The sequence below is a fragment of the Halichoerus grypus genome, chromosome 14 (genome assembly GCF_964656455.1).
Source record: "Halichoerus grypus chromosome 14, mHalGry1.hap1.1, whole genome shotgun sequence".
Classification (NCBI taxonomy): Eukaryota; Metazoa; Chordata; class Mammalia; order Carnivora; family Phocidae; genus Halichoerus; species Halichoerus grypus.
Window position 1 is genome coordinate 33,590,263 of NC_135725.1, and position 15,764 is coordinate 33,606,026.

At 39.0% G+C, this 15,764-nt stretch overlaps 1 protein-coding gene across 13 annotated transcripts in view; it reads left to right on the forward strand.

The window, feature by feature from the left end:
- Nucleotides 1-15,764, forward strand: part of KDM4C (lysine demethylase 4C) — a 459,189-nt gene that overhangs the window by 148,000 nt on the left and 295,425 nt on the right. Inside the window, exon 10 of one of the 13 annotated variants that reach the window (XM_078062216.1) lies at nt 2,629-5,397. The exons of the other annotated variants lie outside the window; for them this stretch is intronic. Coding sequence (XP_077918342.1) covers nt 2,629-2,697 — 69 coding nt within the window. The 3' untranslated portion in view covers nt 2,698-5,397. Of the gene's footprint in view, nt 1-2,628; nt 5,398-15,764 lie in introns of those variants that run through there. 13 annotated transcript variants of the gene reach the window in all.

Sequence of the window (15,764 nt, forward strand, 5' to 3'; positions counted from 1 at the left end):
TATTACAGTGTAAATGTCAGTGGAATGCATCTTAGAAGGCATTTCTGTAGTATAGATTCTTTATGATCAGTTCATGGTACATTTTTGCCCAATTACTGTGCAGATGTATTTGCTGGTGCTGTTGAGATGAATGGCATCTGTGGAAAAGCTAAATCAGTCTCTGATTTATGCAGACACTCAGCGCGGGACTGAAAAACGTTGGTGCTGAGCACAGATTCTTGTTCAGTTCCTGTTATACTTTACTTTTTGTTCATATTGGGGATCTTGCTAGTCAGATAGCATATGCAAAAATGAAGAAAAGGAACTGGAAGTGCAGATCCATATTACTAAAAGTATCCAATCTGAATTGTGCAGTGGAGAATCTGAAGTCTGTTCTCTACTGAGTAACTGATGTGGTTACTTATAAAGAAAATTTGGACTGTGCAATTCACTGTGTTTCAAAGAAACATTCTGAGATTGGGAAGTTTATAAACCTAGATTTTTAATAGACACATGAAGAGTTTAATTTTATTAAACTTATATAATATTGTTTGTGTTTATTTCATTTTAAGAGAGCCTCTCCCTCCACTATGGCTCCCTTTATTTTATCCATTTACCTTCTGGAACTGATTGACACTATAGCAGATTGAATTAGATGTATTTTCTGAGACTTTATAATTATTCAGCTTCAAAATAAATACACGGTCCTTCTTATTTATGGAAACTCCACAGGATAAAGCCAAACAGGCATACTATGGAAGGAATTTTTTTCAGTGAAGATCATATGTCCAGCTCCCAGCTGCCTGTTGTCTCAATTACTCAGTAGGGTCTATGGACAGAGTGGTCCTCAGTGGGTAAATTAGGAGTTCTGAGCCTTCTGCTTCAGTGGGTTTGTCTTTGAAGCAAAGACAGAGAAAATGTTTCTCTGCCTGCTATTTATTCCCAGATGTAATAACTGTGAAACCAAACCCATGCCAAACACAATGGTTTTGACTTGAGTAGAAAGCGGGGAAACCAAAGGGTGAGGAAACTACAGTTTTGGGGAAATAGAAATAGGACACAGAGGGAAATGGGCATTCAACAGAAAGTCAAGGCACAACCATAGGTTAAATATTCATTCATGCACTGAGCTATGCATTTAACAGAGTATGATAGACTTTTGGGACTGGCAGTTTGCAAGCGGGGAAAACTTATTAAAAATCATTTCAGTCTGCAGATCTGTAGTTTTACAAAGCATGTGTGTGGAGAGGTGCAGACAGTAGAATATGTGCTTCAGTAAATTTAACAGGAAGGAACCTGATGACAGCTACGGTGTTTGTGATTGTGCTGTTCATTAATAAACCTTCAGAGTAAATTTATAGCTAAGTGAAGGGAGGAAAAAGCTAGCCTATTTTATGCCATGTGTACTTATGGTTTAAGCCCACAGCAGAACTAATCATAGAGTTGTATGGATTACTGAACACAAATGAGGAAGGTTGAACTTCAAGGAAATGTGCTATTTATAGTTATTTGTATTTTGAGTTGGGGATTTTAACTGTGGTATAAAGTAAGAGTCATATAAAGAGGAAAGATCAATGGAGTACTGTATGGTTGTAAGTGGCTACATGCTCACTATTTTTGTGAGCTTTTGATGGTTCTTTAACGGAGGGTGAATATTTTTAAATAGTCAAAAGCATATGAATACATAATATTTTCCACAAATATATGGTGTGCATTTTCCCCTCTGTATAGGTTTAGCTTTTGGTTTTTAATGATTTCTCTTTGAGTCACTGAAAAATTACCTATTTTTATATAGTTATTGTGTAGAGTTGTAGACTCACGTGAGTTTTAATATCAGGTTGCTTCTTTTTTTTTTTTTTTTTAAAGATTTTATTTATTTATTTGACAGAGAGAGACACAGCGAGAGAGGGAACACAAGCAGGGGGAGCGGGAGAGGGAGAAGCAGGCTTCCCGCTGAGCAGGGAGCCCGATGCGGGGCTTGATCCCAGGACCCTGGGATCATGACCTGAGCCGAAGGCAGACGCTTAATGACTGAGCCACCCAGGCGCCCCAATATCAAGTTGCTTCTAAATGTTAGTTTGGCAAACATAAAAACTACACTGCATAGTATTTGTTTATATGATATGTGTATTTTATTTCATGGAGACAGTATGAGATTTATGATAAAGGTCAGGAATCCTAGAAACCATTCTTGCAGCCGGTTAAACAAGGATACTTATAGCACTCCCCTTATTTCACTAGTGTGAAAATATTGTTACTACAGTAGAGGATGGACTAGATTTTTAGAACATCTCTGTTGTATAGCTGTTAAAAATAGTGGGTTAAATTATATGTACTGATGTGACAAAGATCTTCAAAATATATTGTAAAGTAAAAATCAAGGTGGTAAGTATCTTGTATAGTGTGATGCAATCTTTTTTAAAAAACTATCTTAAAAAGATGTAAATAGAAAAACAAATGGAAGGATACAAATGGTTAATTATGATGGCCTATAGCCACTGGAATGAATTTGAGGTGTATAATGCAGGGACGCTCACCTTTTATGCACTTCTATTGTTGGAATTCTTTTTTTATAAGGCTGTTTTTATGTATTGTTCTGTGCTATTTCTTTTTTTTTTTTTTTTAAGATTTTATTTATTTATTTGACAGAGAGAAACACAGCAAGAGAGGGAACACAAGCAGGGGGAGTGGGAGAGGGAGAAGCAGGCTCCCCGCTGAGCAGAGAGCCCGATGTGGGGCTCGATCCCAGGACCCTGGGATCATGACCTGAGCCGAAGGCAGACGCTTAATGACTGAGCCACCCAGGCGCCCCTGTTCTGTGCTATTTCTAAAATCTAATAAAATTATCTTTATTGTTTTCAATAGTGTTTATGTAGAGAGGTCTAAACTAATGTCTAGATGTGTCTTATAGGCACATGGTAGAGATGTTCTGAAATTTATCTACTTCAGGATATTTAGTTTGTAACTAAAATTTCACTGTAGGGGAGGGTGATAAATACGTGTCTGTACATGCTCATAGTACTTTTAAGGCCTTTAAAACTTTATCCTGCAGTTACTAATTGATCTCTAAGGTAATATTAATCATTGATTCTAAATCAACAGCATTGATATAAATTATTTAAAAAATTGCTGAAAGAATGAAAATGGAAATTTGCTTTGAAACTATTTGCAGATTGAATGTAATGTTCTGTATTTGTTGTAGTAAAAGAGCCTGAAATTGTATATTGGCTCTTGCTAAGACATGTACAATGTGTGTGTTTATCATTCCCATATAATCAAAACTCACTATTAGACTCTGTAAATTGTATCATGGGCCGTGGTGCTTAAATATTAATGTATTTCATTACTTTTGTTCTCAAAGATTCATGGACAGTGTGTATCATTAACCAGCAGAGGGCAGTGTCTCTTCACAAATTTTTTTCCTGCAAAGTCTTGACAAGAGTGGGTTTCCCTAATAGCATTTGACCTAATTTGACATATGGAGATGCTAGAGATATTCATTGTTATAAATTTGTAATTGATATGTTTCATGTGGAATAGAAGGTGATAAAAATGAATGTAACTTAGTGTAGTAAGGGATATTTGTGCTATTATTTATAATTCTTCTAGATTAGTTGTTTCTTAAAAGAAATGTTCATTTTATGTGTAGGAAGTATGTGCATTTAGCCTAAAATATCATCAAATCGAAGTGCTTTTCTTTGTGAAATGAATTTATAATGCGCCCACGTCGGTTGCAAGATGTTCGTGGATTTGGCCCCTGCATGTTGTATAGTGCAGCTGCTGTGCAGAGGAGCAGTGTGTGTTCACTCACACAGCACAAAAATGAAATAAAATTCACTGGGGGAAACTTACAAGCTGACAAGTAGCAGTGTGTGCAAGACCCTCCAAGTCTCACGTCTTCCACAGTGAGGTGGACTTGAATGGGGCGTAGCTGGGAAAGGGCTTCAGTGGAAGGACCCAACCTAGACCCCGTCACGTCATGCTCCTCTTATTTACAAGGAAAAGGGGGCAGAACACATCCATGAGCCTCCTGGGTGAGGAAGTAGTCTTTTTAGAAATGGGAGCTTCTACCAAACATTTAGGGACAGATATTCTCTTGAGACAACTCAGACCTGCTGAGCTTGCTCTTTGCTAAGCTTTTGGAAGGTGACAGTAAAGAGCTTAGTTGGGGACATTAAGTGGCATTAACTTGTGAAGAGAAGACATTTAATTTAGACTGCTTGAGCTTGAGTTGGGTTGGTCATTTATAGGTGGTATCCTTTTAGGCAAGATTTCTTTAAGTTGGTATAATAATACTACATTATAGGTTAGTTGTAAGGACTAAATGAGGTAATTATGGTAAGTTACTGAAATAGTGACTCCTACATGTCATGTAATAAATGTTTCTTCTCTCTCTCAAGAAGTGTTGACATTTATTAAACTTTTAAAATCAATTTGAGGTCCCCATCATGTGAAATTGTGCTGCGGCAGTACGTCAGTGCATTCCTGCATTTGGCTTCCCTGGTGTGCCCCAGGTACTAGTTGTAAGCCAAGACTCTTTGTTTCATGATGACACTTCTGGGGCAGATCTGATAGCCTATCATTATTGGGCAGCTACCACTGACGTACATGCCAGCCATGGTACTAACTGTCCTTCAGAATAGAACTGTGGGGGTACCCAGTGGGGGAATGCATTCTTAGCATCTTGGTTCAGAGGGACTTTAAATAGGTCAAGATATTTATTCTTTGGTTTTCATTTGGGCTGTGTCCAGAGCATACTAAAGGACTGTAGTTCTGGAATAAATTTTTATTGAGTCAGTCATACAAGAGACACAGAAACTGTACTACTGGGAGAAAAGTTCAAATGCTGAGACAACTGTTCTAAAATATCCCTTGTTTTGTTCTTTTTGTTTTTTTAAATTGACCTCCTTTGTAAAATAAAGCAAGAATATGAAACATTTCGAAAACGCAAAAAGCTACTTGAACATACTTGAAAGTAAAAAATATAATTCTTTAATTTGCTGGGTATGTACATGCAAAGGAAAAGAGTTTGCTCTTTCACTGACCCGAGCTTTGCATTTGTGGAAGGGGCTGTCCTTAATTCTGTGGCTGTGGCTAAGAGAGCAGATATACATATGCAGATGCAGGAAGAGGGGACCGAGCGCTGCGAAGATCAGCACTTGCTCTCTCTACTGTAGCCCAGAAAGCCTTGAGAGTTCCAGCAAGTTCTTTACTCCTGCAGCTCCTTAATCTGGCCATGTGGTAACTCTCTGATCTAGCACATGCACTGGCACTGATGTGTATCGGGGATAGAAATTTTATTTTACAAACTCAAGTTATTCAGTAATGGCTGTGAAAAATCACCAAAGATGGAAATGGATCTTTGCCACTGTCAGCTGTTTCAAAGATTTCTTCTATTAAATGCTGTACCCCAAATTATAGAGTGCTCTTCAATTTTTATATAAAAAATAAAATACCTTAAATATATACAATTTTAATTAAAAAATATAAACATGTAAATAAAATGAGGTAAAAGAACTTGGAAAATTATATAAGATGAAATAGCAATGTAAATTGGAATAGAAAAGAAAGCCTTTGAAATAAAATAAAAATCATTTCAGAAAAAAATAAAAAAATTAAAACTCAGGGGTGCCTGGCTGGCTCAGTCGGTAAAGCATGCTACTCTTGCTCTTGGGGTTTTAAGTTTGAGCTCCATGTCAGATGTAGAGATTACTTAAAAATAAAATCTTAAAAGAATTAAAACTCAAAAGTATGCTTTCATTTGTATTTTTAATATAGCAGTAAATCATTTAATGAAGCAAGTAGCTAAATATGTGCTTACATTTTAAAAGCTTCATTGTTTTAGGGTGTGTTTGACAGAGCAAAAGAGGGTGAAGATGGATGGCAGGTAGGAGGAAATAAATTGAGATTTCTGTCATGTCAAAACAAAATTTTATATGGCTGAAATATTTCATGTTAAACATATTGAAAGAAAATGTAGGAGAATATTTATTTGATCCTTGGCTTGAGGAGGACTTTCCAAGCGGGATCCATTGGTGGATACCATGAAGGAAAAGACAGATTTGAATGGCATTTTGAAAAATTGCAAACTAAATAAACAACTACTGTATATATACCACTTGCATTACGTGAGAGATGGGGTTAATATTAAGCTGTAGTTGTACTACTTAAACTACTTAAGCTGTAGTTGTAATTAATTCCTAAATGTTACTTAATAGCAAATTAATTGAAAACATATTTAGTCAAATATTGATATAATTTGGGGGCAGAATGTAAAATTTAAAGGATATTTAAAATAAAACTGGATATTTTAAGGAAATTTGTCACGTCTGAGATGCTGGTTGGTGGTTACTTTTAGATGCTATGGGGCTATCAGTGTTTCTTTGCCATTAGGTGTATACTTTAGTGGTTAGGTTTGAGAAGCAATGCCACTCGAATATATAAAAGAACCTCTGTGGGTGCCTGGGTGGCTCAGTCAGTTAAGTGTTATTAGACTCTTGGTTTGGCTCAGGTCCTGATCTCAGGGCGGTGGGATCGGCCCCTCATGGGGCTCTGCGCTGAGCACGGAGTCTATTTTGAGACTTTCCCTCCCCTTTCGTATCTGTCTGCCTTCCCCTCTGCTCCTCACTGCTCCCCCAACGTGTCACGTGCTCTCTCTCTAAAATAAATAAATAAATAAATAAATAAATAAACAAACAAAATCTTTAAAAAAGAAAAGAACTGCTCAATTTTTTTTTTAATTTTTTTATTGTTATGTTAATCCCCATACATTACATCATTAGTTTTAGATATAGTGTTCCATGATTCATTGTTTGTGCATAACACCCAGTGCTCCATGCAGAACGTGCCCTCCTCAATACCCATCACCAGGCTAACCCATCCTCCCACCTCCCTCCCCTCTAGAACCCTCAGTTTGTTTTTCAGAGTCCATCGTCTCTCATGGTTCTTCTCCCCCTCCGATTTCCCCCCCTTCATTCTTCCCCTCCTGCTACATTCTTCTTCTTCTTTTTTTCTTTCTTAACATATATTGCATTATTTGTTTCAGAGGTACAGATCTGAGATTCAACAGTCTTGCACAATTCACAGCGCTTACCAGAGCACATACCCTCCCCAGTGTCCATCACCCAGTCACCCCATCCCTCCCACCCCACCCCCCACTCCAGCAACCCTCAGTTTGTTTCCTGAGATTAAGAATTCCTCATATCAGTGAGGTCATATGATACATGTCTTTCTCTGTTTGACTTATTTCGCTCAGCATAATACCCTCCAGTTCCATCCACGTCGTTGCAAATGGCAAGATCTCATTCCTTTTGATGGCTGCAATAATATTCCATTGTATATATATACCACATCTTCTTTATCCATTCATCTGTTGATGGACATCTTGGCTCTTTCCACAGTTTGGCTATTGTGGACATTGCTGCTATAAACATCGGGGTGCACGTAGCCTTTCGGGTCTCTACTTTTGTATCTTTGGGGTAAATACCCAGTAGTGCAATTGCTGGATCATAGGGTAGCTCTATTTTCAACTTTTTGAGGAACCTCCATACTGTTTTCCAGAGTGGCTGCACCAGCTTGCATTCCCACCAAGAGTGTAGGAGGGTTCCCCTTTCTCCGCATCCCCGCCAACATCTGTCATTTCCTGACTTGTTAATTTTAGCCATTGTGACTGGTGTGAGGTGGTATCTCATTGAGGTTTTGATTTGGATTTCCCTGATAAGAACTGCTCAATTTTTAAAAAAGATTCATTTATTTTAGAGAGAGTGAGAGAGAGAGAGCACGAGGGGGAGGGGCAGAAGAAGAGGAAGAGAGGAACCCAAGCTGACTCCACCCTTAGCACGAGCTGGAGGTGGGGCTGGGGCTTGATCCCACGACCCTGAGGTCAGGACCTGGGCCAAACCAAAAGTCAGATGCTCAACCAACTGTGCCACCGAGGCACCCCCAAGAACCTCTCAATCTTAATTTATTAATAATTATCATAGCTAAAACTCAGTAAGCCTTTACTTTGTGTCAGGTATAAAACTTTACTTACACATATTCATCCAATTTTTACAACTGTTGTGTAAGAGAGGTAGTATTACTACCCCCATCTCATAGAGGAGAAGTATGAGGTGCAGTTGAGGGTCAGTCCACATTTAAAGTAGAAAAATTGGGGGTGCCAGCATGGCCCAGTCAGTTGGGGCTCCCACTTGGGTCTTGATCAGGGGTTGTGGGATCACGCCCCATGTGGGGCCCCGCGGGGAGGGTGGGGGAGAGGTGGAGCCTGCTTGGGATTCTCTCTCTGCCCCTCCTGTGCGCCCTAGCACACCTGCGTGCGTGTTCTCTCTCCCTCTATCTCTCAAAAAAAACAAAAAGAGAAACAAAAAGAAAACAAAAAACTGGGTAAAAAGCAATTCATCAAAGAAAAATATAGTAGCTAATAATCACATAACCTTAATCTAATTGTATTAGTAGTCCTAGAAATGCAAAAAGGTGAGTGTTGTTTTTCACCTCTCACTGGCAAAGGAGACAAATGAAAACATCCAGTGTTGTTAATGCCTATGCAAATTAATACAACTTACAAGATGCCCAGGCCGTCAGCCTTGGAAATAAGTGTGTCCTGTGACCCTGTACTCCACATCTGGGAATATGTCCTGTGGAAAAAGAGAAAGTTGCACCAGGATGTACTTATTTGGATAGTCCTTATAGTGTTGATTATGAAACTGAAAAAATGGTAGTAAGTAAATGTCCAACACTGAGTGATGGTTGAATAATTTATGGTACATCCATCCATGATGTGCTGATCAGTGTGAAAAATGACGTGGGTGTGTAATTATTGATAGACAGGCGCTTATAATATACTGCCAAGGATTAAAAGCAGATTACAAAATAAGATATCTTCCTTTTTATATGTGAAAGTACATATGCTTTGGTGCCTGGGTGGCTCAGTTGCTTAAGTGTCTGGCTCTTGATCTTAGCGTGGGTCTTGATCTCAGGGTCATGAGTTCAAGCCCCACGTTGGGCTCTGTGCTGGGCATGGAGGCTACTTAAAAAAAAAAAAGAAAGTATGCATGTATTATAAATTATAGAAGAGTATTCATTAAATTTTAGCATCATCATCTTTGAGGGGATTGCAATTTTATTATTATATTTCTACAGCAACTGAGTATTACATGTGCAATTAAAAATTAAAAGTTTATTTTTAAAAAGAAGTGTCTCATTGTATTTTTCATGTAGTTATAGATTTCAAAGTACTGAATTTACTTAAAATTAAGTGTAGATCTACTGGTGAAGTGCTTTTAAAATGGAGGCAAAAACACAAGAGCAGTAGCTTAGGAAAATATCCAAGATGAAGAACTTGATAGATCAGGGTATACATAATTGGCTAGATTTGAGGCTTTGGGTAAATTACTTGTTTTCAGCTTCAAGGAGGAGTGTAAATATCAATAATCCCTGAGTGCATATAACTATCTAATATTTATAGTGATGACTGTGAGCTGTTAAGTTAATGATTTTGATGTATTGTATATCCTGATTAAAAAGTAAACAAGTATATTAGGGAATGTTAGAAATAATAGTGTCAAATAGTTGAAATTCATGCCTACCCTCCTCATGGTACATTTTACTTCCTACCTGTGCTAGATAAATCAGGTATGTTTAATAATGTTAGCAATTGTATACAAATGTTCATATTTCAAGCAAAAGCAGGGATTTGACAAATCTCCTGGATCTCTAAAATAATTTATTATATCTGGAATCTTAATTAAATTTTTTGTTGTTGTGGAGCTTTTTTTTTTAGATATTTGAAAGGTGTATTTATGAATCTACATGACCTAGGGCTAAGGGCAGGTGCACCTCCTGGACACTACCCCTGGAGAGAGGAAACCTCAACCCAATCCAACCCCCTCCCCAGCTCTGAGCTCTTAGGTGATCTGACTCTTCTTCAGTGCCTCTCCCCAGCTTTTGTCTGGGGCTCTGGCTGGGTCAGGTTCCTAGGTTAAAAGTCTGTGAATGAATAAAGTGGGAACCTGGTTCTGAAATTCCTTGCCAGCCGATCTTTCTTTTTTCAAGGTTTTCCCCAGGAAGTTGGGACAGAATGGGCAGGTGAAAGGTGACCTGTGGGAATAGGTTTTCTCAAGGTGCAGACAGAGCAGGGAGGGCCCTGCACAGTGCTTTCCTGTGACCTATCAGCCTTATTCCTCCTCCTGCCATCCCTCACTTCTTTATAGCCCTTTTCTGGGAATTCTGTTGCCCCTTCCCGGTTTGATGAATACTGTGTACTGCAGGGCTCAGCTATGGCAGGCAGCATTCTTGACCCCTCATGTGCAGGTTAGCAGGCCTCCTATTTGTCTTCCGGGGTTATTCTGCAGGTTACATAAGAACAGGTAGTGCTTGCGTTCCTCGCAGTGCCCTGTAAGCTGCTGTTCTCTGAGGCAGAGTTACAGGAGCCCACACCGTCCTGGAATTTGATGTAGGAAAGACATTAGGGTTTGAAGCCAATGGCCAAGAAAGAATTCTCGAGATGTCTTTGGTGCAAAAAGGTGGTTTTATTAAAGTACGGGGACAGAACTTGTGGGCAGAAAGAGCTGCACCGGGGTCATGAGGAGTGGCCCATTATATACTTTCAAGTTGGGAGGGGGTTAGGGAGAGCATAAATCTCTAAGGAATTTTGGAAGCAATGTTTCCAGGACCTTGAGGGGGCTAGCTGTTGTTGGGAAAAGGTCATTTATTACCGTCTAATAAAACCTTAGTACCGAGACCCTTCAGATGTATATCGGTGAGCCATATGCCTGAGGGATGATTGCCAACACGTATTTTGGGGGGTTTAGAGATAAAGGAAATTTCTAAAGGAATTTTTATATGTTAAAGTAGACTTAGAGGATCCTGGGGGTCGGGCTAAGGTTGCTGTTTGAGTCCTAGAAGAATGTCACTCTGTTTTAAGGACTTGTCAGTGGGCTCTAGGTAGTAAGGAAATTTAATAATTTTTCTTCTGCCTTTGTTTCCCACATCATTATTCACTGCAGAAGGAACACAGATACTTTGGCGAAGCACAACAGATCAAAATAGAAATGCACTTTAATGTATGTGAATGGAGTAGGTTGAAGGTGCAGAAAATCTGTATGTAAGATTGGTCCCTTTTCTATCTGAAGGGTATTATGCTTGGGCATAACCTTATCAGTGGTGTATAATGAGAGACTGAATGTATATTCACAGCTTTGTGTGCTAACTAATTTTTGTTTTGCAGTAATCCAAAGACATTTCTGCTTACGGGAGGAGGTGTTTCTTTTCCCCATTAACTTGATTCTAACCAGGATAACGTGTGGTAGTACCTTCTGAGCTGCTAGTTGCCCTCAGAGGCACGTTGTGTATTCCCTGTGAGTTGCAGTAGGATTTTTACCTTTCTTTTTGTACTAATTTTGATACAGAAATAAGAAGGAAAGAATACATTTTCTTACCAATATTTCTACTGTTGATGTTTTAAGAATTATGAAGTTCTGTTCTTGGCGTTTTTTCATATGATAGCTTTTCTATTTGTTGCAAACCAGTGGATATTTTCAGTATATTGAGAAATTTAACAAAACAATAAAATGAAACAATAAAAGCAAACACAATACTGGCTATTTCAGTCCTTCCTCTGAAAAGAAATGGAATGTGAAGATTGAAATGTTTGAGATAGAACCTTAGTTCAGTTACCGACAGTTTCACTTCTCTCTCTTTTTATTTAAGATTCCTCTTCCTTCCTTCCGTCCTCTTTTCTTTTCCCTTCCCTTCCCTTCCCTTCCCTTCCCTTCCCTTCCCTTCCCTTCCTTTCTTTCTTTCAAGCACGCTGGTAAGCAGAGGGAGAAGGAGAGAGAGAATCTCAAGTGGACCCTGTGCTGAGCTCAGAGCCTGTCACGGGGCTTAATCTCATGACCCTGAGATCGTGACCTAAGCCAAAGTCAAGAGTCAGATGCTCAACTGACCAAGCCATCCAGGCGCCCCACTTCTCTGTTTTCAAATAAACAAAAGACCAGCACTCATACTAGGAAAAGTAAATGTTCAGATTTCTTAGTAGGTAATACAGTTTGATTGTAGTCTTTTAGAGTTAGCTGCCCAGAGATATGAATTGAAAAATAAAAATTCTTGCATGAAAATGTTTCCCTAGTATTAAAATTTAAATGCAAGCAAATTGGTTTAAAACTTTGAAAAAACCCCAACTGTTTAGGTAGTATTCTTAAAGCATATGGTGAAACACACACATTTTTTTTTGTAATGTAATGCAACATTTATGGAATCTAATGCACTATCTTAGGCTCAAGTTTACAAAATGGATTTTTATGAAGTATATTCTTTTTCAGTCCATGCTTTGTGCCTGCTGGGAATGAATACATCTTGTATTCAAAGTGCTTTCCAGTGGGATTGGTGAGAGGCAGCTCTTTAGCTGTTATTTGGCACCTCCTCTTGAAGGTGTGGGTCAGTGGACTTCACCTTCCCTCATGGCTAGGCAGAGGCTTCTTTGGGGGTGCTACAACCTGTCTGCTTGCCTGTCTGCCTGTCTTCCTTTCTTCTTTTCTTCCTTTCCTATCTTCTTTTTTTTTTTTTTAAGATTTTATTTATTCATTTGAGACACAGAGATACAGAGAGAGAGAGAATGAGCAGGGGAAGAGCAGAGGGAGAGGGAGAAGCAGGCTTCCCTGCAGAGCAGGGAGCCCGATGCGGGGCTCGATCCCAGGACCCTGGGATCATGACCTGAGCCGAAGGCAGACGCTTAACCATCTGAGCCACCCAGGCACCCCCCTTCTTCTTCTTCTTTTTTTTTTTTTTTTAAGATTTTATTTATTTGACAGAGAGAGAGAGCACAAGCAGCAGGAGCAGCAGAGGCAGAGGGAGAAGCAGGCTCCCCGCTAAGCAGGGAGCCCGATGCGGGCTCGATCCCAGGACTCTGGGATCATGACCTGAGCTGGGGGCAGACGCTTAACCGACTGAGCCACCCAGGTGCCTCCCTTTCCTTCCTTCTTATCAGTGAAGCTAACACTTGGGAAAAATTGGGCAACTTTTATGATAACATATATAAGCAGAATTGAAAATTCCCAGATGAAAATTCATAAGGTTACTATTAAAAACAAACAGCTGTATTTGACATCCCTTGAGGCCAGCCGATGTCAATTTTGTGCAGTTTTAATTGAAACATATTACTTGTTAAGTGTAGAGAAAAAAGATAGCATGATACTTGTGTACAGGTAATAAATTAAAGGTCAGAATGCTAAGAACTCTTTCAACCACACTTTCTCCTATTCTGTTTGAATTTTGTTACATTGTCTTTATTTGCAGTTGAGAGCCCTGTTGTGATCTTTGTTTATGACACTGACACTTCTTATTTTCCTATTCTAAATAGGTTTGTCTAAGAAAGTGAGAAAAGAGTATGTTATTCCCTGGCCCGCGTAATAATACCCTTATGGTATGCTACATACTTTTGGTAAAATTAGTGTTTGTAATGAGGAATGCAGAGGTATTGGACTAATTTATGACTGCCCTTTAACATTAAAAAAAATAAGAATTACTCAGATTTCTTTGTATGTCTTTTTGATTTTGCTACTTATTTTTCTGTGTTGTAAGGATTGTATGAGAATGGGCCACAAATATGAAATTCTGGAGTTAATTAAACTGTATTCAAAAATAACATTCTGAAAGCATCTAGAATGGTAGAATTTTTTTTATGAGGTGCCTTGTAGTTTAGGAAAGTTATAAGCTTTCTTTATAGCTTTTAAGATACATCATCTTATTGATTTGCTAGAATGCATCATCTCTTATTTTCTCTTTTGGCAAGAAGCACATTATCTGCTCCTGCTGTTTAGATTTTGCAAAATAGGTGTTCTCTCATCCGCCTATGAACATGTATTAGGGTCTTCACATCTTCATGAGGGGGTTAGGGGAGTGCATGGTAAAAGGGATAGGAAACAAAAGAAATGGACCTTCCTTTGAAGCAATCATATTCAGTGTATTCTTTTAGCTACTGCCATGATGAAGAATTGGAGATGCTTGCCACTTTGAGGTTGGGGGTTAAATTCTCTTTCAATTCAAAAGCGATAGAAAATGATTATTATAGTCTAGTCATTAAGAAGTCATTGTCCTCATTTTACTTGACATTTTTAATGCTCTTTCATTGCCAAGACTTGATTGTTTTTAACTCTTTTACAGATTTACTTATTTTAGAGAGAGCACGTGTGAGCGAGCATGTGAGTGGGGGGAGGGGCATAGGGAGAGAACCTTTAAGCAGACTCCCCGCTGAGTGCAGAGCCCCAAGAGGGGCTGGATCCCATGACCCATGAGATCATGACCTGAGCTGAAACAGAGTTGGACGCCTAACTGACTGAGCCTCCCAGGCACCCCAGATTGTTTTTAACTCTTAAGAAAACAACAGTGTGTGGGAAGAAATCCATTTGTCTCAAGAATAAAGAGAACTTTTGATTTTGTTTTTCTTTCCTTGAATGGTACAGCAACTTACATATTTTCCTTGGGCCTTATTTTAGCTTTAATCTTGGTGGGTATACGTTGCATTTAAGGTATAGCTCTTGAAGAACAAGGGAAGGGCCAGCTAAATGTGTTCAGATTCTATTGTAAGCTTTTGGTTAATAGAGCTAACATTATCAGCCTATGGTAGTGACAGGATCTATGCTGGCTGTGAGAGGCCACAGAGACAGTTTTTAATTTGAATATGCAACAGGCTGGGCTGTTTATCACTGATTAATGCTGTAACAAAGTCACAAGGTAATACGGAATACTGGACGGGGAGGGTTTAATTCCAACATGGCAGGGATCTGAAATGTTTTGTGAGAGAGCTAATATTTGAGCTGGTGGAGATTGGATGGGATTTTTCAAGTATTGGTGGTTCAGAAGTATGTGTCTGAAAGCGGGAATCAGCAAAGGGGTGCCTGAGTGGCTCAGTTGTTAAGCGTCTGCCTTCGGCTCAGGTCATGATCCCAGGGTCCTGGGGTCGGCCCCGTGGCGGGCTCCCTGCTAGGCGGGAAGCCTGCTTCTTCGTCTCCCACTCGCCCTGCTTGTGTTCCCTCTCTCACTGTGTCTCTCTCTGTCAAATAAATAAATAAATAAATAAAATCTTTAAAAAAAAAAATGAAAGAGGGAATCAGCAGCTTGAGTGAAGTCATGGCAGGATGTTTTTGACAGTTGTCTCTCTGTGGTTTGAGATGAAGTACTTCTAGAATGGTGGGTATAGTCAGGCTATGAAATACCTTGAATGTTACACAGAGAAATTTGGACCTTTTTATTCTTTGGGGATGCCATTGGCCATTTTTGAGAAAAGTTTCAATATGAACCCTTTATGAAACACAATGGTGAAAATACAACAATAGGTATGTTTACAATTTTAATAAGAGCATTTTTCTTTTTTGGCTAGTTCTTTTGACCAAATAAAGTTTTTGACATTTATTCAGCAGATACATGTTAAGTTCCAGTCACATGCCAGGTAATTTATATATGGGAATAAAGTATGAATAACACCAGATCTGAATAAAAAAGAAAACAGATCTGGCCCATGAAGAGGTTTTAGCAGGATGTTTTGTTTTATTTTAAGCATTGAATATTACATGCCTGTTAAGAAGACTGTGTCTTCTAAAATAAGACTGCATTTAGAAACAGACCCATAAATTCAGAGAACAGACTGGTGGTTGCCAGACAGGAAGGGGGTAGGGAGATGGGCAAAATGGGTGAAGAGGAATGGGCAATACAGGCTTCCAGGTATGAAATGAGTAAGTCACGGGGATGAAAGGAACAGCATAGGGAATATAGTCAATGGTAGTGTCATGGCA